Here is a 24,355-nt window from a genome sequence, read left to right as displayed (position 1 = left end):
CGATTATGTTAATAGATATTTGAAAAGATGTAATTACAAGACATTCCAGTCCGTACCAGTCTTCTCATATATATTTAGTATAAAGTGTATTTATCATGTACCATTATCAGAGACAGATTTAACATTAAATTTATTTTGCAATCATTTGTTATTTATGCTGGTAGCAGTTTAGCTTGCTGAGTGAGGTACATGTATGTTATAACTATCATGTTCTGAAAATTTGTGGCTTTGACAGACGGACATAACTTTGAAGTTATTATTAATAAGTAGTGAGAAGTTAGTCATCCTAGACAGTACTTAAGGTGAAGTCTATATTAGTATTGATTAGGTTGGGATTCAAAAAGGGGGGTGGGGGAAGGGGGAGAAGGCAAGGGAGAGGTGAAGGTGGATGTGGTGGTTGGGGAAGGAATGAATTGTCATGTATTGTAGTCATTAGAATGAAATGTACTTATTTTTAGTCTGTACATGCTATATTTAAAGTGGCATCCCATATCTTTTTGTAGCACAGTTAACAATAAACAATCTCAATAAATAGTATTGATAGGCATACTAACACATCATATATATTTAAGTGATATAGCCTGTGTGTATCGGTTTATAGCATGAGTGGTGGTTGTGGAATGAGAAAGTGCCCCTCTGATGTTGTGCCCCCCCCTTTTTTGAAGCTTCCTACCCCCCCTGGACATACTGTAGACTAAACCTTGATAAGCCTGTCCTTCTTATACACTGTGAAGGAATGAATAGTTCAACATGAGTGAACGTTAATACACAATAACATGGTTACAGGTAGGACAACAGTACTTGTAATGTTGCCAACTTGGGAACAAGGTTTTTTTTTTCACTTTTTAATCCAATGTCTGTATTCTTTTTCATTTTCGTTCTTTTTTATCTTCTCTTTTTATTTTTTGTTATCTTCTATTGTCGTCATTTAAAGCATATTCCTTAGAGGTCTTCTAATTCTTGTTTATCTTATTAAGCATATATATTGGTTGCTATTTATTGATACAATTTAACTTAGTCTCAGTTCTCTGGCAATGGTAACAGAAAAAAAATATTGCTCCAACCATCAAATTATAAAACATCAATTGAGACCAAGGAAGAACGAAGAAAATCAATGCACATCCTGCTTGTACGAGTTCCCGATCGATATCTTAGAGGGATAACATAAACCTGTGTAAATTTGATATGGATATTACTCGGCTACTATCGCCGTAGTAACCGTTACAAGTACAGTATGTCCTAGATACACTGGGCGGCCTTCTTGCTTCACGATAGGATCACATTAACACCTTAGATGTTGAAAGACGTTGAAACATACACCAAATTAAACTTGTTCATGGATGTAATTTTTAAAAAATTTCAAGGATGTGGTCTCGTTTGTTCACTTCAAAATCAGGTAGAAATGAAACTACTAAAACTAGTTCATATAATTTTGTAGCTGTGTTGCTGCATGTGTCGTAACCGTGGTAACAATTTCCCCCTTAAATAGGTCACTGTACTGTATATTGTAATGTGTATGTACCTTAGCAATCAGAGAAAATGTTTTACGTTCACAAGATTTGATTGCTTTAGTGGTCTACCGAACATTGCCGTCAGGTTATCGTGTGTACTTTTATGATCATGTGTACTGGAAAACTAAGGGTTCAAGTCTACAGAGCAAATTCGTTTATCAAGGTGTGAGATCGGTGGGAGATCCAGGGAGAAATATGTAGATTTTTATATCACAGTTGAATATTTAACAATAGGGATTCAATGGGCCCCTGTTTCTTTGAATTTTTTAGACGGTTAAGTGCCAACCATCGTTTTTACTTTTAGTGTTTAATTATTAATGTTTTCATGAGATAAAAAGAAAAACTTGGGTAAAACTTAAATGATTTCATCCATATCAGGTTTAAGGATCGAAAACATTCAAATACATTCAAAGGCTGATGATAATAATTGGTTCAGTGATAAATAGATATAAAACTGAAATTAGATAGTGTTTAATATTGACAATACCATTATAAAGGTAACCTGACAGTACAAAATACAAAGTGCTACTGCCAAAATGTGTCTCACTGATACATGAATGATTGCATAAAGCATGCAATGTTTATCAATTTCTGGTTCCAGGTATTACTGTATTACAGGTATTACAGGTATTACTGTATTAAGTTTGTATGAACTTGAAGATAGTGATGTGAGATGTTATTTGAGAAGTTAAGAAGAAGGGAGCATCTTTAAAACATGACACAAGTATTTTGTTTCCATCCTTGTCATAGGTGAGCACAACTCAGGGTCTAGTCTACGTGTTCACTAAATCTGGTATGGTGAAGGTCTCCGACATCCAGACGGGTGTCTATCTATGCAGCGCCAGGGTCTCTCACATGGCTGTCTTCACGGCCATCACAGACGTGGAGGAGAAACGGATCGTTGCTCTCGACAGATGTGGAAAGGTAAACAGTCATCCTCACCCAGGAATTGCTGGTTATGGTGAACTGATATGTGGGCAGAAGCTTTATGTGTTTTCACCACAAAGCATGAAGACTGTGCAAGAAGAATACTGTGTTAGGGGGAGAGATGGGATGGGATGGGATTAGGTGGGATGGAATGAGGTAGGATGGGGTTAAGTGGGACTGGGCGGGGGGGGGGGATTTATCTGGCAGAAGAATTCAGTCCTTTAGTTTGATAGTGGTTTGTCCCCGTTATTGTGATGAATACTTTAATAGTACATTAGGGTAGATTATATGGAAGCAATGATAGTTGTATGGAATGGATAAGTCATGGACAAAGTTATATATAGTATGTGTGAGTACTCCTGCCCTCTATATGTTCCCATGTGTGTGAGCACGGCTGCTCATAGTATGTGGGTGAGCACCCCTACTGGGATCTTTTCTACTAGTATGCATGAGTTCCTCTATGCAGTCTACATTATTTTACTACTACTATATCTACCACCACTCCTACAGATTTCTTTTCTCTGAGTAGCCCTCTTTTATTTTATTTCTGTTTAGCTACTCTCAATTAAGATCAAGGAGGAAGCGCTACTTACACATGTCAAGGAGAAGATGAAGAAGAGAATCGTTGCCGATCAGCTGGAGAAATCCTTTGCAAAGGAATGAAGGAAAAGAACTAGAATGGTTTAGAAGGTTTTACGCAATATGTTGTGAAAATGAGTACCGTTGAGGCTGTAGGAGAGCTGAAGAGGCACAAAGAAATATCGGTGGAGCCAGAAAGAATTCCGAAGGTGATATGTAAGGAGATTGTGATGAGGGCGCCATTCAAATTGCTGGCTCAAAGGTGTGACTGCTGATGGTGGATTTTGGGGACGAAAATTTGAAATACGTTGACCCAAAGAGTCGTGCAACTGCATTGACAGATTACACAAATCTGTGGTAAAATTCTTCCACCGTCATGAGCTGCTGGCGGCTGACAGGTTGGTTACGTAACACACATATATAGGCTGGATTTTTTAGCCTAAGCCTTTTCTGGTGCAGAGAGAATTCATGGAAGAAGTACTATAGTCAGAGCTACAATACAGGTTTGAATCTTATTGTTTGAATGATGATGACTACAGAAGCATCTAATTCTAACTAAACATTGCTAGGTAGTTAGATAAGGGAAGGAACTTCATTTACCTCACATGCAACAGTCAGGGTATTAAAGAAAACAAAAAGATGAAAGGTAATTTAGTAAGTATGACACATTGCACTGGGATAGTTGAGAGACATGCCACAGCAGTTGAAGGATTTATTTGGCCAAAGAACTGGTTAAAGATGCCACAGTAAGGTCAAAGGTTAGTAGGTCAAGCCATGGAACTGGTTCAGTGTCAGGTGGTACAGTAGTGTGAGCTGGGTGATCAGAGACATCATACAGACTGATATGACATCATACAGACTGATATGACATGATACAAATGAAATGAATAGTACAAAGGAGAGAGGTCTCTTCCTTGGAGTTGTGGTTTTTGAAGATTGGGGTTTTGTTTGTTCTCTTAATGGTTTTGGAGCAACTTTGTTTGCCACTGCTGCAGTGTAGTGATGATGAATGGGGTGCTTGCACCTCCTTCAGTATTTAAAAAAATTGTCAGATTCTGAGGTGCACCCTCATCAGACAGATGGGGACGACATTAGGTGGCGGTCCGGGGGGTGGGCAGGAATGGTTGCAACACTTACATGCCTGCCTCCTTATACTCTAAAAATTCATAGAAATGAAAAAGCTTTATATGAGTCAGATGTTATCCATAATCATCACATGGATCAGGTAATTAATAGGCTTCTGTTAAATTCAGAAGGGAAATACCAAACTAAACTAAATTAAATAAACGTGCAGAAGCAGGTGGCTTTGATCATATCAAGAGCACCTCTCTCTCTTTGTAAGTAATTGTCTAACGTTCTAAAATTAATGGACTACTGAAATTATGATACTTAACATGATTCTAAGGACTCGCTGCTCATGCAAACTACATTTGAAATATGAAGATAGAGTGTATCAGATAATCATTGTTAAAATATTTCTGCTGACGCAGATAGTTGGAAGGAATATGGGATAAGTGATCATCCCTTAAATAATTAATTTGCATTGGCTCTGGGAGTCGGGAAACACAGCAAGTGCTGTTAATATTAAACAAGAATTAATTCTACACTGCAGTATCAGAAATATTACAAAATAAAGGTTACATTAATGGTCACCAGAAGTCTTTGTAATGTTTCTTTAAATTTTATGCATATTTGACTTATGAGTCTTGCTTTGGTTGACTTTGGTATTTACTGCACATTCAGTTGAAACATGAGCATTGGAAAGGAACTTAGAAGGTGAAAGAATGTTTGCCGTGTGGGAAGATGGTGCAAGAGCACAGAAATAGAGAGATGTTTTGCCTATTGCAGAGTTCACCAGTTTGGCAGCTCTTCTTAGAGCTCCTCTGTAAATAGTATTTTGTAGAAGAATGCAATTAAATATTTAGGATAAAATGAAAGCTGTAACAATTGTACCAGTATAGTTTGAAGAGAGAAGTTTAAGAACGATTTACTCAAATTTATGTGAAAGCAGAGATATGCTAGAATACCAGACATGCTGGAAAAATCGGAAATAAGCAAGAATAGTTGATTGAAAAAATTTACTAAGATTTGGAGCAACCGAAGTAGTGTGACATTAAATGTTTAGCAAAGATTGCACAATTGTACGTGAAGCAAGCTAAAATCATGCCGAAAATTGCGACAAATAATATCACATTAATTTATTCCAGAAATTCTGCACAAATTTGTAGCAACATTGCGAGTACATTGGTCATCTGATGTGAACAATCTACCTACATACGAAAGAAGCCTTTCTTAAAATAGCTTTCAACATGAAGTATGTTAGTTTCAGCAATTATCATGAAAATGAATTCTACAACAGTAATATTTAATGTATACATTTTTACCTGTTTCTTCTCTGCTATTGTAGTAATTCCATCTCCCTACTTTATAACTCTATAATCTATCCCATAATGTTACAGTAGCTTTATTTTGGGTTTTGAAGAGTTCATGGTAAATGAATTTTGTGAGATGATTTGTATTGCATTCTTCAGGAATCAACAAGGATCTGTGCATTAGGTTATATTCTTGTCCTGCTTGAGCTTCAAGCAATGGTTTCTTTATATTTGAGAATTGTCAATAGGGTAACTTGATTATCTCCAATGTAACCCCAATTCTGTTATTGTGGTCATTTTTGGCCTTATTCTATTAGGATGAACAAAGTTGCCATTAGTATTTTTTTCTTTTCTTTTCCTAAATTTGTTTACCCACCATTAATTATGTCATATATAAATATATGTATATATCAGTATTAAATTAGTAAAGTTATTGATTTTTTGTTTTAAAGTATAATATAACCTCCATTGTTAGGTGTGATATGACTCACATTTTAGATCTCTTTGTAGCATCCAAGTGAAGCACAGTATTTTTTGTCACATAGTAGCACATAGGGTCATAGTGAGCATCATAGTGAAGGGGTTGGGAGATTCAGGCTGGAAACAAATATTATTTAATGTATAATCATACATCCCATGCTGGAGGTTGGATAGAATAGGTTCATTCAGAATGCAGAATTGAGGTATCATTTGAACTTTGTCATATCTTCACCAAATACCCCCTCCCCCACCCACTCCCCCACCTCCCTTTATTTCATAGATTGATTTTATGGTGGATGCAAACTGTGGCTTTCTTTGCATATTCTTCTCTGCGATAATGTTCTGCACAGATCATTAATTTTTTTTCCATTTTTTTTTTGTGGGATGCATTGCAGTTATTTTAATGGAATAGAATTCTATCAAGTTTGAGGCACTTTCTCGTTTCTTTCTGTAACCATCAATCTTTAACGACTTGCTATAAATATTACATTGTATTTAGTCTCGTAATTCTCTCGTTATGTGCTACTCATCCAACATAGTTAATTGAAAATGTAATTAACAACCAATATAATTATTTCATCATTCAGTAATTTCAAAATGCTGCCATGTGCAATACACATTTGTAAAATTCTCATTAAACCAACTTTCAAATGAACTTGTTTGTATATATATGGTTTCATGGTATAGCAAATATGCATTTTGTGTAGAGTTATTTCTTTTATTTATTATTCACTTTAAATAGTATTGTTATTTAACAAAGTGAAAGGTCTGCTCTCTTCGAGCAGTTAGTTGAAGGGATATTCTGGTAGCTGACGTAGATTGACCAACAACAACAAATGCTGGAAATTTTCTGCTACAATACAGTAGGGAAAAAACCGCATCCTTATACCATGTTTTATGGTGAAATATGATTGTTGTTGTTGATATTTTGTGATTAATGCATCTGGCAACAGTAGAGTTAGTGATGTCATCAAAGCAATTCAGTTGATATTTATAATATTTAACTCACTTTTTTGCACAGGTAGATAATATATATGACAGGCGTTGTGGTCAAGTGGTTAAGGCAGTGGACTTGTGATCTAAGGATTACAGGTTCGAGCCCTGGCCAGATCATTGCGTTGTGTCCTTGGGCAAGGCACTTTATCTCCATTGCCTCTCTTCACCCAGGTGTATAAATGGGGACTTGCGAGGTGAATTGTAAATATAGTTGCGTGTGCCTGTGGCTGCACCCAATGGGAAGTCCCCCAGGGTGCCCCAGGAGAGATTGTTTGATTTGTGCACACTTTGGTGTGTAGGTGTGACAAGTTACCAAAGACCAGGGTTAAGTACAGAGCAGAAAGACTTTATTGTAAGTTGCGCTATATAAGAACTGTTAATTATCATTATTATTATATTTCTACAACACAGAACTGCATTTTGATGAAACTCTAAATATAGAGAACCTTGACAACTAAACAAACATTCCAAATGTATTAAGTTTCAAGGAAAAATCAACTGAGGAGATTATCATAGAAAAGTAAAGCTTTTGAAGAACAATTAGCACTGTGACATCACAGACCACCCACTGTGATACACTGCAGGAAAGAAATCAGGGGGTGTTAGCCAGTCAAAATAAGTGCCATTCAATCAAGCATATCTTGACTTTAAAGGGACAACATATTGAGATGCGGTTCTCACCTTACAGTGTGGAATTTATTTCTTTGCCATATCAGTGTCACATTATCTGTCACCGGAATGTTCCTTTAAAGTTAAAAATTTGCTTAGTGTAAGACGTTCTCCTTTAATAAGTTTTAAAACAGACGTGGTCGTAGAATTTAGGGCCTGACAACTAAGAGTAGCAAGAGGTCTGTGTGATTATGACATTATGCAGTCTGTTATCGTTGTCTTACAGATCTGGAGTAGACTAAGTATGTAATTGGAGTACTTTCATTCCCGTAATATCTAAAGGTTACGTCCATGTAAGCAAACACAGGGTGTAAAACTTCCTCGTTCATCTCTCTCTTTGATGCTTATGATTTTGTATCCATAAAACTCTATTTTTTTCGTCCTTATCTTCTTATAGGATAACACTTTAATATCTAATATGTTGTTTTGCTTCAATGCTTTGTCAGTCAGCAACTGACTGTATTGGCTAATTAATATATAATTAATTAATAATAAGCAGTAATATGTGAAAAATGTAGCAGAAAACAAGTGATATTGCCAAGCCATTGCCCAACATCTGAACATCTCATATGATGGCTGAATATCCCATCTCAACCTGTTATCAAGTGAATACTTATTTCTCAACATTTTGTCAATTCCGTTGGTTGTTTCCTTGTGAGTTTTTTGTTTTAAGGATCCCAGGAACTTTCCTTTTAGCACCCCTTAGCTGTTATTGTTTATTTATTTTTTATATATAAAGATTTTTTGTTTTTTTGTAGGTGGGTCATGCTTCTACTGTATGAGTGCAAAGTGGTTTGTGAATGTTGGTCCTTAGTGTATCCTCTTTGATGAATGAAATTTTATGTTTATATGGTAATTTCTTGTTGAGATTACTGACATACAGAAAAGAATTTATTAGTCAATATTTGACTAATCCCCCCCCTCCCCTTACCCTCCAAAATAAAAAAATGTCAGAATGAATCGTTTTGTCTTGAGTCAAATTCATCTTGATTCTTTCTTCTTCTTTTTTAAGTAGTTGCTTGGCAAGAAATAAAAAAAATATTGTCGATGGTAAATTAAATGTTACGTTGCAAATATACTCAGCATCTATTAAAGAGAGACATTGCTGAAGAAAATGTAGGTCTCCTCATAGTGATGACCGTAAAATTAAAACAGAAAAATCTGTTAACAAACAGCTAATCGTCTGCAAAAAAAATCTGTGCAGGTGAAGACAGACAGGATCTTCTTCTGAGGACAGACAACAAATTTTTAGACAAGGTCAATATTATGCATAAATCATACCCTGAAATAGCACTGAAATCTTACTGATTTAGGTACTTTCAATAAGTTATTAATTTCAAATTAGAAATAAATTATTGAGATGGAGTGTTTGGGTATGGATAAGTGTTGTCTTCCAAAGTTGTAATGTTTTTCAAGATGAGACAATCCACAGTCTTTACTGTCTCTAATCTAATCAGCCGAATCATGTTGTATCGAACTAAACAAATTGTAGCATAATAAGGAAAATATGAAAAAACAATTATGAAACAATATTATCATATGAAAATATATTAATTTTACGTAGTGCATTTGTGTAACAATATAATTCTTGATGTCTTTATAACAGCATAGAATGATTTACAATGTTATTGTTACATAGATGTATTACATTGAATGTATACATATTATATTTTGATGTAATATATGATAATGTACATCTATGCTATATTATATTATGATATCAATATTGTTTTTTTGTTGTTTTGTGCATGTGATGATACAACAGTCTGGTATTTTATCAGGTATGTAAGACTGTTTAAAGGAAGAAATAGATTTAATTATTAATCGGTCACTTTTTAATGTTTACCATAATTTGTCTGAATATGATTCTAGCTTCTTTAAATGCTGCAATGGACCATTATGTATTCATCAACAATTTTAAATATATGGTAATTTGCCTTTCAGTGAAAAGGAAGTATTGTATTGTCTTCAAAAGTTACCCAAAATACAAACTAAAATTGCTAAAAGAAATTCTAAAAATATTATACTGGGGTTTTAAAATTCTTCTATTATCAGGTTCTGAGGATGATAGAAAAACCTGATGTCCCAGAGAGGACAGACAGCCAAGTTGGGCCCCAGGACAACTATATCACCGCCCCTCCCTCCCCTACCCCCTTTGCACTCTAAATATTTAAGTGTATTAAGAAAATGAGAATACATTATTCTCTATCCAACATTTGCCAGGAACCCTAATGGACCTTTGGCCGCAGGGCTTTAGGCCCAAACCATCTCTGGTCACGCCTGAGAACAGATGCTCTATTAAAGATTGGCAGCAATAGTAGTCAAAGTTTGGTTGTTTATGGCCAGTCATAGTTTTTCTATTTTTCTTTCTTCTGTAGTGGGGTTGAGAAGGGGGGGTGGTGGGAATTGGGTGAAAGGGAGATGGCTTTGACAACTTGGAGAGATGTTGTGTTATGGTGCAAAAGATACATAGAAAAACTGTCAGATATGTTTTTCAACTTTCACCACATTCACCAGTATTTAGTGAGAAAAATTCTTGTTAATAGTTTAAGAAAATTACTTTCATATTATTTACATGCAAATTTACAATTATTTAATTGAACGCACAAATGTTTGAAACCTTAAGAAACAAACTGATTTTACGTCACAGAATAGCAGTCACATACATATAACATAATTTTGGAAAAGAGAAATATGCATAATTAAGTATTCGTTTGATTTGACTTATTTGGTTTTGTTTTTCACTTGCCTCTAAATGGTTGCATATTTAGGAGTATTTGGTCGAGTTCAGGAGATCGGGTTGTATGTGTATGTAGGAGGGGATGGGGGGGGGGGGAGGTGAGATTATGGAAGTTGTGGTAATTTTGGGGGAAACTTCTTCTTGGGATTTTCCCCAGTAGGATATTTTCTTCAATAATTTAGTAATAACAATTGTGATACAGTGTTAGTAATTCACAGGAAAATTTCGCATCTGAATAGTCTGTTGCTTTGTCAGAACATAATACAAAAAACAGAAGAAACCAAAATAAGAAACAAAAGGAAGAAATACATCCATAATGACTTCATTCTATTCCTTTTGTTAAAAATGTAGAAAATAATTGTAGTGGGCAACTTTCTATTGAAAATGTAAGTAAAATACTCATAATCCATACGTTGATTTTAAATAAATTAAGCAAAAACTCAACAGGATTCTTAATAAAGGTGTTTCAACAGAACAGAACTAGTCTCAATAAAATGAGCGAAGTTTCCAGCAACATCTAACAACTTAACATTGGTTCTTTTTTGTTACGGTCTTAGTAATGTCTTATTTATCGTATGTTAGTCATGTATCATGTTGCAATGATATTCAATACATTTTAATTGGTTGTAATTTATTGACATCAAGGCTTTACCTTGAGATGTAACAAAGAATAATAAAAGACTACAAAAAAGTGAAATTTCTCTTGTACCTATGGTTGTTTTTTCTGTTTTCATATTCCGAGCAGATAAATATTGGAAATTGGTTTGGCTACCAGGGCAATGTTTAGTGAGGGTAATAGTTTCATGCTTTTTTTCATCTTCAAATCCTTTCATTAGGAATGCTAGACTTACATGGGTGCGAGGAGAGGTCATGCCAGATGAGGAACAGTGCACCAAATTTCAAATTGTCTGCTTAAATTCCACATGACTGGTAAGGGGGAGGGGAGACTGGGTGTACTTTTAACAGGACTGTTTTATGATATCTAGCCCTCCCCCTCCTTTTAGTGTACTTGTGTGTTTTCTTTTAAGTTCAAATCTTTTGTCTTTGCCTGTAATGATATCCAGTGACAAAGGTCTGGAATGTTTCTGGTATGGTAGCTGAAACAATTACCCATTTGACCTTACAGTATTTTCAATCTTCTATGCAATGCCCACTGCAAAATGAAAATGATCTTTTGCAGAAGTATGAATGTCATTTGAAAGTGGTATCAAATCAAAGTAAAAGGCAAAAACTAAGGTGGCCGGGTAGTGTTTCGCCTTTCCGTTCGCTGTCTCTGTTGTAGAAAAAGCGAGGAAGTATTGTGCTTTAGTGATACACCACATGAATGGAACTTGTCGTACACGGATGCACCCCAAGTTACAGCCTTGGTCGGAGACCAATGATTAACCGAATACAAACAGAATTTCTGTAATTACAAACCACAACGCGACGCTTTTTGAAGAGTACAGATTGAATACTACAAGCAAGCGAAGGACTAAGACTATCCAGCTTTATATTGTCATAGATGAACTGGTAAGGCTCTTGGGGCCTGTAGAAACTTTTTAGAAAGCAGTATTAGGTGGGGGTTATGTAACTTGTAAACTTGTATTCGACCAGTCTTGCCTACACTGCAGCCTATCGCGTGCATAGGTTTTACGTTATGTAACTATCAATTCGAACGCAAGGAGTAGGACTAGGAGTAGCCCTAGCCCTTACTGATGAAAGGATTGCTTGGTGCCTAAGACAGAATAATATCCTTTAAGTTATGTTCCTAGCACTCTTTCGTGGCTTGAGTAAGGTGAAACCGAGGTACAAGTCTAGTATTAGCCTAAGTGCAGTAATGTAGGGCAAACTTCAGTCAATATTGTACTTGAACTTGAAGGCTACAATAAGGATCAAGACCCATATTGTGCTGATCAGTTTCTTCCATTTGTTTTATCTGTAAACTAAGCTTGTGATTGCCATTCTCAACACAATATGAGAACCAGAACACTTGACTGCTGTCATTTTGTAAAAATTTGCTTTAAACAGTAGTTCATTAAAGGCATTAAAGACTCGCCCCAAACCGCGTGCCGAGCTCTGAAAAAGTTAACTTTCTGTTGCTTGCAAATGACGTTTTCTTCTTGTAGCTACAAAATGCAGACATTAATGAAACATGATACCTTGTTATCTTTTATCTAGACCTGAGATGTCCACGCTGCTATATACACTGTGTTGTGGGTATTGACCGTAGCTGTATGTTGACTGTACACTATATATGTATATTTTCTTGTATCGATGGTGGTGTCTTACATTTCTGTTACACCTCATTCGAAACTAGGTCAGATTACCGGCATGAGACGTTTCTTTGTGCGCGAGTCTTCACACCCTTTAAATAAAATAATTAAGGCATTGTGGTTGTGTCATTCTCAAAATAGACTAATTTGAGAACAAAAAGAATGATGACGCTGTTGTATCAACCAACTGGAACAATCCCACAGCCATGGTATGGGTCTTGATCCCAATGTGAATCCCAGCAAATTAAACACTTAGGTAGTACTGTACAGTACTTGTAATACAAGAATTTGGGAACAATCTGACAGCCATGATATGGGTCTTGATCCCAATGTGAATCCCAACAAGTTTAAAAACAAGTAACATTTTCCAAACAAAGGTTCGTAAACCAATCTCCTGTGTAACAGTATAACCGTACCGGTTTTCTGGGGTATTAAGGGATTCTTCCAGTGTGCTCACATGGGAACCAACCTTTGCACTAACTATGTAAACACAATATTATAATTTTCTTGACTGAAAGTCTGTCTTGTTCATGATACAAATTTTCATGCTTCTTATTTCAATGCAGAGGTCTTCAACTGTGGCGGCTCCCTTGTTTACTCCATACCTATCAGACATGGGTTTAAAAACTACCATCTTAGTGATTCTGGTCGCTATTGGGTTGTACTTTCTATTGAGACCAACCGATGTCAACTTAAATTCTAGTATTTTTATTTATCGAGATCCAAAGTATGTATACAGTAAAGTCAGTGATATCCAACTCAACATGAAAAATCACAAGTATGGGTGAGTATAAACAAATTATGCAAATTTTCTGTTTGTATTTAAGAAAACTAAAAAAATCCACAGAATATCACCAGAGTTCTGAGCAAATAATGACCTCATGAATGCAAACTTCTTTCAGAATCATCACAAGTTACCTTAAATAGTGTCTTCTGTATAAAGCCACATAGATCTCCTTGTCTGACTTGAATCAATAAGTATCATCTTCATCACTACAAAATTATAATATGACAGATTAATAATATGAAACCATGAAAAGGAAACAAGTTCAATCTGTGCATCATCCTGTAAAAGATTTATAATCCGTGCATTCCATGGATTAGATGCGTAACTCACATTGTACAGTATGTTGCAAAGAAATGGTACTTGTAACAAAGTACTCCATCAGGATGTTGTGTCTTGGTTTGATTAAATAGATAGTAGAATTTAAAGTCTGTGTTATTATAAATCTGTTACTCTTGATTCCTCATGATATTCTCTCGAGAAAAAATATGCCCTGTTAATCCTTGAAATATCTTCCAAACATTTCAGCCGGAAAGCTGTTGTGAAAGAGAAGTATACCCGAGATGATAACGTAAAGTGTGAAGTGTATGAAGTCACAGAAGTTATTCCGCTGGGTCTATTCGACTGGGAGTACACCTTGGTATTCGATACTGTCTTTGAATTCACAAAGTAAGTTTTATGCCTTTCTTCTTCTTCTTCTCTACTTGTTGAAAAATCTGTGTGATATGTACTTTTGACTTTCATTATATGTAGCTATCAGTTACATGGGGAAGTAACTATAAAACAAAAGTAACTATGTGTTTTCTGTAGGACAGTAAACTTGGGGACTGTGTCATTTCCGCTGATGAATATTGAAAATATTTAGATATATATATATTTATATATATTAACTGATGTTTGTGTACTGTAAATTCATGTTTGTACAGGACTTGTATCAAGACAGTATTATGGTCTTTTGAATGGCACTCTTAAAATTAAATTTATCAAAAGTACTTTCATGAAGTTTCTAATTTTTTCCAAAAGATTCCCCAGCCATCAAGGATTGTTAAAATAGACAATTAAATGTTTCAGTGTGGATACCTGCTATTAGAGTGACAGGTTTAGAAAGTGCTTGTTGAAATTTGTCACTGGGTGACCAGTATCTGAATTTCTAGCAGATGTTGTGCCATACTGATCACCTATTCAACGTGGAGAAGATTTTGTTTCCCAGGATTAGTATTAATGAAAAGACCAATGCTCTTGTTCAGTACATCACTGAGTTAGTAAAGTACCTGTGATACAATAATTGGGCGGTCATTTTGTTATCCAAAAGAAATAATGCAGACACTTTCATTTGAGGTGGTCGTCTCATGTGCTGCCTTACCTGTCTTTCCTCACTACATGTACTCTGACCTACCAAGTCCGAGACAAATTGTAATGTTTTAGCTTGGACTTTGATTGTATATGATTTCAGTTGAGGTATTCTATGTAGTTTTCTTTCTACTATATATATTTTCTTAAATTTCTTTAAAAATTATATGCGATGAACATTTTATCCAGCAATATATTACCCACTAAAATTTGAATTCTTCTGTATTAATCTTTACAACGTTCTTTCCAATACAATAAAATACAACACTCAACATAAATATTTTGTTGCCACCTTTCAGACCTGGAGAGGAACTCCGTATTCACTACCACATCTGGTATGCTGGGTTGTCCGGTAACATAATCCGAACATTTAAACCGAAGGATGAAGAAGGGGGACCCGGATGCCTGGTGGAGGAAGAGATGACGATACGTACGCCTTGGGTGTCCAGTCAATACGTTTTACATCATTCAAAGGCTACCCACCCAGATAGTTTATATCATATGAAACTCACCATAGAATCCATGCACGAATACTTCAACGAAAGGAAAGAATGATTTTAACGATCAGAAACCAAAAATAAAATAACAAACTACAAGATGCCTTTGTGCCTATTTTGGTGATTTTGAATGGAGTTTTCAGTATTCCTGTACTCGGAAAGTTGTTATAATGTTGTCAACGCTTCACATTGGACAAAGAGAAGGAAGCTGGTAGGTCTATCACAGGTACTGAAATTCATTTGTGAGGTGAATTGTAACAGGAAGGAAGTTTGGTTAGTTGTATACAATAAGGAATTAGTAGAATGTTCAATTCAGTTGTCAATTTTGGGAAGTTTAAAGAAACATACTGTTCATATGCAATGACGTACAAGAGTCTCACTGTCTATGATGGGCCCTTCTCATAGCTATGTTCTGACAATGAGCCCACTCTCTAGTTCATTGTCCTATAGCCCTGTTTGCAGTTGCAGGGAAGGGGGGGGGGACATTGGGGCCTTTTGTGTGTTTCATTGTCTTTGAGCCTTGCTTACAGCTGTGTTCCAACAATAAGACTGTTGCTCTATTGTTCTGTTTTCCTATAGTTGAGGTGTGTTCTTACAGTGGAGTCTGAAAGTGTTTTACTTTATTCTAGATTTGTTTGCCCTTGTTAGGGGACATGTGAGGCCTTTGTGTTTTGGGGGCTTGCTTTCAGCTACTGTATGCTCATGAAGTGGTGCTGTTTCCGTTTTATTTTCTTACATCCCTCTTTTCTGCTTTGCTGGGACAGGGAGGCCATTGTGTGTGGCATTGTCTTTGAGCTCTGCTTTCATCTGAGATCTGGCAGTGAGACCTAAATGTTGTCTTATCTTACAGCCCTGTGTTCAGATATGCCTTTGCATGTTTCAGTGCCTTACAAGCCTGCTTTTAGCTGTGTTCTGACAATGAGACCCATGTGTGTGTCAATGCAGTAATGTCATATTTGCATTTATATCTTGGATGCAAATAGTTGTAATAGTTTGTCCATATTAGGAAATGTGACTTTTTGCTCAGCATTGCATTAGAACACTTATTGCTCACAATGATTAATTTTAACATTATATGGATTTATTGTCCCACAATCACTGAGAGTCATTTTCAAATAACAGCTTACAGTCATCTTGTTAATGACTTTCTTTCCACCTATTAATCTTAGGTAGTTATCTGATCATAATCATGGAATAACAGGAATTGTATTATTATTAATTGTTTTACAATCTGATATGCATTGAGTTGTTCTGATATCATTGAAAATGCTGTTTGCAGGGTTGTAAGAAATGTATATTGCCCCAGGTTGATAAAATCTTGTAAACTCAGTACTATTTGCAGTGAAATTGCATGTTTCTTTAAAGTCTTTCAGAGTTATTCATTTGTGAATGAACTGTCAACGAATGACAAAGTACTTAATAATGATAAGTGTCATATATCAAGTTGCAAATCACAGTCATATTTATAACATTGTGTAATTAAATGCTATATCTTTCATGTTACACCTGGTCTTGCTCAAAATCTAAAACAATGTTAAGGGAGTTACATCTTGACAGAATTAACTTTTATTTGTTTGGGTTGCTGCCATTTTTTATAGATTTTACACAGGCTTGAAAATGTTTTTAACATGCAGACAATTTCGGCATTTTTAAAATTTATTTTCTCAATGTAATGTTATCAATGAGTTCTAATGGTATCACTAAGAATGTTTACAATAAACTGATCATTAATCTATTCATAACATGAAATTAAAGTAACTATGATCTCAGATGACCCTGATGTAATTTTAATATTTTCTGCTCTGAAAACCATCTGTTACATGATATTGTGAAACATATCAGTATTATCAGATTAATATACCTGCATGTGTTAAACATCAGTGTGACATCAGTATTTAAATTAATATGATATACATCCATAGGGTATTAGCGAATTATTAATTTGTATGTACCGTGAACTTATCATTCATTCCGGATAGTGTATGGTCACCAAACCATCAATGCACAATAAGAAAAAAAGTTGTCTTTGGTAGCTTTTAAAAAAGGGAACTAAGTTAATTGGAAGTTGGGAAATTTTATTGACTCTGGGTGAATGCAAGTATTGTAATAATAAGCCAAACAGGTGCTTTACCTGCATCCTGACTGTTTGAAAACGCCGATACACCAACTTACATATGCCCGGTTCTTTGCGTTTGCAGTCTTCCAGCTAAATACATGATAACTTCATCACCAAATATCGGATAACTGTTATGTTATCAGCTGACTTTTTAAGTTTTATTGAAGTTTTAACCAATACAGTGATTAGCTAGCACGTTGGATTCTCAGCAAAATTTGGTGGTCACACTGAGTGTATGCAGGTGCTTTAAATAAATGACCAGTGTTGTGTTTTTTTGATAGGTAGAGTATTCAATGATCAAAAAGTTGCTTGTAAAATAAAATTGGAAATTATGGTTAGTGCAGATTGAGTGTCATTTATATGTAAGTTTGGATACCCACATTTTTACACTCAGCAATATTTGTGATCAAAACTTTTTGGATATTTTTTTATACCTTATGTAAGACCTGACTGTTGAACGAAATAAGTAAAAATGTGCAGTGTTTTTATAAGGTATTTTGATAAAATTTGAATGCTACAGACAACCACCGTCATTTGTATCGTTTCACAATGTAATCAAGGGTAAATCAGCTCAAGTGAGTAATTAAAAAGAATAAAAAACAGAAGACGCGGTCAAAACAACTGGTCTATATACAAAGTCTCATCAGATCTGCACAACCACGTCAAATATAAAGGAGGTCATACCCCCCCCCAACCACCCCCGGAACCCCTCGACTGGCCGACAGAATAATACAAAATAACTCAAGTGTGCAGTACATGAATATATAACATGTATGTATGTGCACATAAACAGTAAACCATTCTTCGTTGTTTCAAAATATAACACTATTTTGCACCTTAAGTTTATTCCCATTCTGCCAAATCTTTTCAAAAGCGAGTGGCCACCCCTGCCCTCGACGACATAGTATCTAGTCGCCCCCCCACCTCCCTCCCTCCCTTTCTTACAGAACAAAATGGTGGCCGCGCCTCTGACATTCATTTTTGAACACCACCCATCGCTGCTCCATATGAGCGCCGTATTATCTACTGCTCTCTATTTATGAATATTTCCACTAATTCTACCTGTCCGATTACGATATGCCCGGCCGCGTATGGATGTTTCTTTCATGTATTAAGCACAGAAAAGTCCTATGATCACATGTATCATTGGACAGTGTTGTGTTAAACTGTACGTGCATTTTTGCGTGAACGAGAAGAAAAGAAAAACATGAATATTTATTAAATTATTCTTTTTGAAAGTTTGATTTCCAGCAGAATTTAAGTGTTAATAATATCATAGCAAAGATACAAATATAAAATAAAAATTGATTTGTTATGCAAATTGATTCAAATCTGTATTCATCTTCATAATGGATGGACTGTTCTTATAATTAAAACATAATCTCGTAATGGCATTAGATCGTCTATGAAAGTCAAATCGCAAGCAATTGGGTTAAAATTTATTCTAACTAGAATATAATGTAGTTTCAACCTTTACAAAGAACATGATATACAAGGATAAAATACTAACATGTTTTTTTTTCTAGAAAGTCAAACATACCAAAATATGTCATCCTTAAACTATCGTTTTCACTAATAAATCGAAAATTAAATTAACTCAAAAGTGACAATTGCAGGCCATATATACTGACTCAGTTTAATATCAAGCTATTGAGATGATATACAATATTTTGGTTGAGTAATGAGCGTTTTTACAATGCCATGTGATGGCCTGTAGATACAGCTTCGCATAAAATCATCATATAGTTTTTGTTTTGTCTTTTGAACCAACAGCATCAGCCTCTGGATACACTGCTTTAACTTTCTTATATGCCTCTATATTGTTTTGTAAATGAAAACGACTGAAGGCTTAGACTAATCTGTTTAATTCAATTCAGTGTAGCATTCGGTGGTATGAAAGTTATTAAATCTCACAAACAAACGACTTTTTGAGATTACAGAAGTGATCATTCCAAGCTCCAATCTTGGAATCGAAATTAGTCTCTAGGCAATTCTCTTGTCCGTCGTAGTTACTGGGTTCTCCGTATCGGTAATTGTCATAACTCCATCTCTCGGAAGTCAGCCACATAAAGTCATCTGAAAGGAAAAAGTAAAGACGTCTGAAATTTAAGTTTCCCAACGTCAATCCGACTGTCTTTCGTTCATTTTGGGGGTGAGTATTTTGCTGCTTTAGTTACAGCAAGGCTATATAGGTGAGCCATCTACTAGATATTTAAACAACTTCATGAACTTCTTGTAAATAACTATGCCAGGTTCAATCCTCATGGTCTTCGTTTAGATAGCAAAGCGACGGATTTGATTAACATGTTCTTTCTTTTTGGTGATAGCTTTAGGCTAGGTTTGATCTCAATGTCCCTCGTGTTGATAGCTAAGCCAGGTTCGAAGTCCCCTTTTTATATTGTTAAACTGTAGGGTTTAAAACTGTTCTTCTTTGATATGTCTGAGATATAGGTTTGATATCTGGCGTGTCCCTAGTTACCGAAAATGGACGTGGAAGCAATGGATTCCAAGCACAACAACAGCTAAAGCAAATATTTTGTAACAATATAGTACAAAGGGAAAGTTCAACAACTTGGACAGTATAATGACGTAACACCCCACCCTCACCCCACCTCCACCCCACTGAGACCCAGTAATCACGTAGAAGACCTTATAAAGGTTTTCAAACACTTATATCTACAGTAAGGGACACATTAATTAAGAGGCATTTCGGATAGACTTCCAGCTCACAATGTGAACAAAAATCAGCCCTCGTAAGTGCTACATTTTATGCTTGTGGACTACCATTACTTACTATAAACCAGTGCATTCATTAATATATAACAGACAAAGCGATGGAGTAACTTACTGTCAAAGAATTTCCACGTGCCTGCTTCACCAACCGTTTTGAATCCCACATAATACACACGGAATGGATTTTGATCAATGAAGTGAAGGTTTATATTTCGTATTGTATAACGACCAACGCGGACGTTACCATCGCGAAAATTGACATAGAAACGTTGTTCGGTATTTGCCCCCAGAAGGTATTTCTGCTCTGAATCTTCTTCTGGACAATCCATGCACCTTCTGATGAAATTTCTCCTGTTAACTCCGATTGCTGTAAGAATCCATAAAATGTAAAGTACGGATTAAGTTACTGCAGGATTCCATGATATGATGTATACATTTATTGAGTTGGCTGCCATCGCCATAAATCTATAGTTCCTGTTAAAGGTGGCGGATAATCATAAGCAAAGCCTGCATTTATTTTATGAATAATGCGAAAACTTGAACCTGCATGCACTTCTGCATACCATTGCCCTACAGAATACCATGACACACGATCACAGTGTATGTGGATTCTGGTCAGGTGATGAGGGCGTGATTTACAGGTACCAATGTTACATAAAGTACAAAGACGACAGCACTAAGTATACGTGAAATGTCCCAAAACCAAACTGAAACTAGAACTGCATTTGCCTGCAACTACGCATTATTGTAGTGCGCGTGGAGTGCTTGAAGTATTAGGAAGAAATTTTCGGTTGTTCATGGTGTTATTGTTTGGGCGGACAACACACCAGGAAGTATAGTCATGTAGGTACCGATACAAAGTGAGGGCGCTTGTGAGCGCCATGACAGGCTTATAATAAGTTGCCTGCGCAGCTAGCCTCTGAAACTGCAAACGTACAGAGACTATATGAAACTGTAAGTTTGAAAGTCTAGTCAAGTAGGTATCGTTCACCTGGCAAGTAATACCAATATTGTAGCGCGCACGTGCACTGGAATAATCCCCAAAAGTTCGCATTGTTAGGCCTTACCAATTTCATACACAGGTGTGTGTTCGTCTGGCTCCATTGTTGGGCTCAGTATGATGTATGCGTCACTCCGTGCCGTTATACTGAACCGTATAGACCCAATGCCTCTGGGAATACGATCCGGTAGAAACGTGTAGGAATCATCACCGGAGGAGTTGTACGTCTGGAACGAAGCTGGTGAATAGAAAACAATATCGAACTTGACAACGAATATGAGATAACAGCAGCCTATACCAAATGCACATACCAACATCCGCCCATAAAAGTTTCAGCTTCCATCATTCGTTGTGCCTCGTCCATTTCTGCGGGTAAGTTTCATGATACATTTCAATTTTTTCATACTATAATGCTTCAATACAAAGACTGTCACAAAACAGCAGACAACATATCATCGGAATTTATCATTCATAGTTATTCGATACATTAACATCTGGTGAAATTTCGGATTCGGCCGTAGTTTAGTGTGCACTACAAATGGATAGTGTCTATGCCATAGCATGGTAGTTCCGCGAACTGTTCTTTCTGGAACAGACTAGCTACAAACTAGTCTCTGATCATATTGATGTTGAAGATCGACATATTTTTATTTTCTTGAATAAGATGTAACATTGCTGAATAAGCTATAAATTGGTACGAAGATTACAACCATGTTAAAAACAGTACGTACAGTGCTGTGCACATGTTTGGATTTCAAAGGTGGAGGGACAAATTCTAAATTCCCTAACTGATCTAGTCAGGGGCATGAATCTTTTTGAAAGGAAGTCCAGGGCGTGGAGGAGTGGTCTAATTGTTCCCCGACTGAATGTATATGAACCCAACGACTGTCATTAGTCCCCGACTGAACCAAGGACAATATTTAGAGTTTTTAGACGGTCAAATTTGCCGTATTTTTAAGAGGGAAAACATAAAATCTGTAATGGTATATAGAACATTTTGCTATTAGCCTCCATTTTAGGGTATTACTGCAGTCCAATGGTAACTTGACCAACCTTATAGCCATATTTAATGTTTTTTTTCTATAGGAAGGGCCGGGGGGTGGGGGGGGGGGGGGGCTGGGTGCGAGATAAACAAATGGTAAAACAGAGAAGAGTCCGCTAAAACCTCATGCTCTCTCTGTAATAATAATTGGGAACAAATAGCAACGTTGTCTATATGAACTATCTACTGAAGATTTATTACTATTGCCACTCACCAGAGAAGTTGCGTTCGGCTCCGATCCAAACTCGTCGTGTCCCAGCTAGTTCAGATACAAAATCGCTTTCCTCTCGAGACGTGATGGTCACTAAATGTCCCCCTTTCACCTTACAGAACGATTTGCTATCCTCAAAATTCTTCTTAATTCTCCAAAACTTATAACAAGACCGCTTAAATGGCGTGTACCCTTCTGGACAATCTACCGGCGCTGTGAAATGGATAAAACATTTTGCTTTCATGGAGGACATTTTGACACTTGTAAGCAGGAGAATCTGGTGTGGTGTGGTGGTGGGGGGGGGGGGGGGTTGAATAATTCTCATTTCAATTTGAGTATTTGGTAACAACAATACCCTGATTTTATATTAAAATTAATATATGTCTTCATGTTTAATTTTCAACCACGTTTCTGGTGCAATTCTGTTTTGGTGGGGGTGGGGTAAATATATTTACATTACGTTATCAGGTAGGAAATTTATTAACGATCGAGTATGTTACTATCAGATTTTGTGAAATTCAGAATAACATGAAATATGAAATACACCTTTGCACATTATCTGCATGGATTGTCAAATTATCTGTATGGCTAAAATTAATAAATACTTGATATTATTAAAACAGTAAACGTAATAAATGTCACACAACTGACTTTTGTAAACAAACTTAAGTCAGTGTGAAATTTAAAGCTGCATATCGCTTTCACTCACTCACTCACCCACACACTCACCCGCTCACTCACTCACAAACTCACGGACGGTGTATGTCACCCCCCCCCCCCTGCCCCGTGTGTTCAATATGTTTAATTGAAGTATTGGCACATACCACATGCAGGGACATCCTTCTTCCAGTCGAGACCTGTTCCTGCTCCTTTATCTGCGCATGCCTGGACGTACTGATTAGCGCTTGCGCAGAAGAGCTCCGTGTCAGGCAAGTTCCCACACAGGTCGAAGACACAGGAGTGAAAGAATGGAAGGGGACTTTGGTAGTCATGACAATATGCAAAGGGACCTATAGACAAAAGGATAATGTTAGTAGACACTGAATCACAAAGAAAACGTGTGAAAAGAATTAACTATATTTTATTTATATATATATAGAAAATTTACTGTACTCTGTTTCTATAGAGTTTACTTCCAGGTTTGAGTGGGGACTTGGTTCAATGAAACCCCTATTGCTATGCCTCGGTGGGGGGGGGGGGGGGGCATGCATTCTAAATCTTATTCCCGGCTCCTCCGCCCCTACTTAACTTCCGTTATTGTAAAGTAGAACTTTTAATTCTTACCATCTTTCCGTATGATTTCATTACACAAATCTACAGCCTCTGCATAATCATCACTCCCATCTTCACAGTTTTCAATTGGCTCGTCCAATGGAACACATTGGCCAAAAGCCCATGAGTTGGCAAACGGTAGTTTCTTGCCCTATATATGTAAAACAAGTACCATTTCATTATCCATATTTCATGAAAACAGCTATTATAGTTTTGATATAATTTTATAAAAAATCACAACAGACGGCATAACATTTGCGATTTGAGATATGGCCCGATGATCGAAGTAGCCTATAAATATATTTATCATTATTTTACCAATTTATTTATTTATTACCAATAAAAAGGAGAGTGAGAAAGCCCCCCCCCTCTCCTCCACCCCCTGGAAATATAGTCCCGTTAGACAGACCAGACGAAACGTATCATCTTACCAAACGGTTCTTCTTTCAATAAAGGAAGTGTTGAAAACCAAAAAGAGTGACAATTGTCAGACAAGCTATGAAGATGAAATTAATATCTAGTGAATAACCCACAAGCTTGAACCTCACCAAAGTTCCATTTGGCAACATTTTGTCGTTTTCGTCATTTCCGTCAGCATTACCGCATAGTCCGCATACTTTACCGAAATATGCCGAGGGTAGTTTAATAGCTAGTGCATTGTCGTTACTGATGCTGACTTCCAATCCAAAGACACTTCGAAGGTACTGTTAATGCAAAGAAGATTCATAGATATAAGTAACTTAATATGAAAAAGTGATTTTTGAGTTTGCGCAATAGAAGTTAAACTAATCATCATAAACTTGTATGTGTGTCGTTTTTAT

The 24,355-nt window shown here is 36.3% G+C and overlaps 3 protein-coding genes across 18 annotated transcripts in view; 2 read left to right on the top strand and 1 right to left on the bottom strand.

Moving 5' to 3' along the window:
• Positions 1–10,971, top strand: part of LOC139981448 (clathrin heavy chain 2-like) — a 38,293-nt gene extending 27,322 nt beyond the window's left edge. Inside the window, exons 7-8 of the mRNA XM_071993841.1 lie at positions 2,262–2,435; positions 2,994–10,971. Of these exons, the coding sequence (XP_071849942.1) occupies positions 2,262–2,435; positions 2,994–3,101 (282 nt within the window). The 3' untranslated portion in view covers positions 3,102–10,971. The remainder of the gene's footprint in view (positions 1–2,261; positions 2,436–2,993) is intronic.
• A 577-nt stretch (positions 10,972–11,548) lies between these two features.
• On the top strand, positions 11,549–17,800 carry LOC139981444 (uncharacterized). Of its 2 annotated transcripts, none has more exons than XM_071993830.1 (4): positions 11,549–11,786; positions 13,096–13,313; positions 13,842–13,982; positions 14,963–17,800. In XM_071993830.1, the coding sequence occupies exons 2-4, from the start codon at positions 13,144–13,146 to the stop codon at positions 15,216–15,218; spliced, it is 567 nt and encodes a 188-aa protein (XP_071849931.1). In that variant the 5' UTR covers positions 11,549–11,786; positions 13,096–13,143; the 3' UTR covers positions 15,219–17,800. The 2 variants fall into 2 exon arrangements, with proteins under 2 accessions (XP_071849931.1, XP_071849932.1); XM_071993831.1 differs by lacking the exon at positions 11,549–11,786 and adding an exon at positions 11,928–12,062.
• A 784-nt stretch (positions 17,801–18,584) lies between these two features.
• LOC139981442 (uncharacterized) overlaps positions 18,585–24,355 on the bottom strand; it is a 46,163-nt gene continuing 40,392 nt past the window's right edge. For all 15 annotated transcript variants that reach the window (XM_071993814.1, XM_071993815.1, XM_071993824.1 and 12 more), the window contains 7 exons: positions 24,083–24,238; positions 23,547–23,685; positions 23,087–23,272; positions 22,266–22,475; positions 21,077–21,247; positions 20,125–20,376; positions 18,585–19,352 (listed from right to left, as the gene is read on the bottom strand). In XM_071993814.1, coding sequence (XP_071849915.1) covers positions 19,180–19,352; positions 20,125–20,376; positions 21,077–21,247; positions 22,266–22,475; positions 23,087–23,272; positions 23,547–23,685; positions 24,083–24,238 — 1,287 coding nt within the window. In that variant the 3' untranslated portion in view covers positions 18,585–19,179. The remainder of the gene's footprint in view (positions 19,353–20,124; positions 20,377–21,076; positions 21,248–22,265; positions 22,476–23,086; positions 23,273–23,546; positions 23,686–24,082; positions 24,239–24,355) is intronic.

Source organism: Apostichopus japonicus, chromosome 15, assembly GCF_037975245.1.
Source record: "Apostichopus japonicus isolate 1M-3 chromosome 15, ASM3797524v1, whole genome shotgun sequence".
In the NCBI taxonomy this organism is placed as follows: Eukaryota; Metazoa; Echinodermata; class Holothuroidea; order Aspidochirotida; family Stichopodidae; genus Apostichopus; species Apostichopus japonicus.
Note: the sequence above shows the minus strand (reverse complement) of the source record. Positions and strands in the feature narration are given on the sequence as shown.

Coding starts and splice junctions, on each gene's coding strand:
- LOC139981444 (XM_071993830.1), top strand. CDS start 13,144: ATGGGTTTAAAAACTACCATCTTAGTGATTCTGGTCGCTATTGGGTTG. Junction 13,314..13,841: donor ATGAAAAATCACAAGTATGG/GTGAGTATAAAC, acceptor CAAACATTTCAG/CCGGAAAGCTGTTGTGAAAG. Junction 13,983..14,962: donor ACTGTCTTTGAATTCACAAA/GTAAGTTTTATG, acceptor GCCACCTTTCAG/ACCTGGAGAGGAACTCCGTA.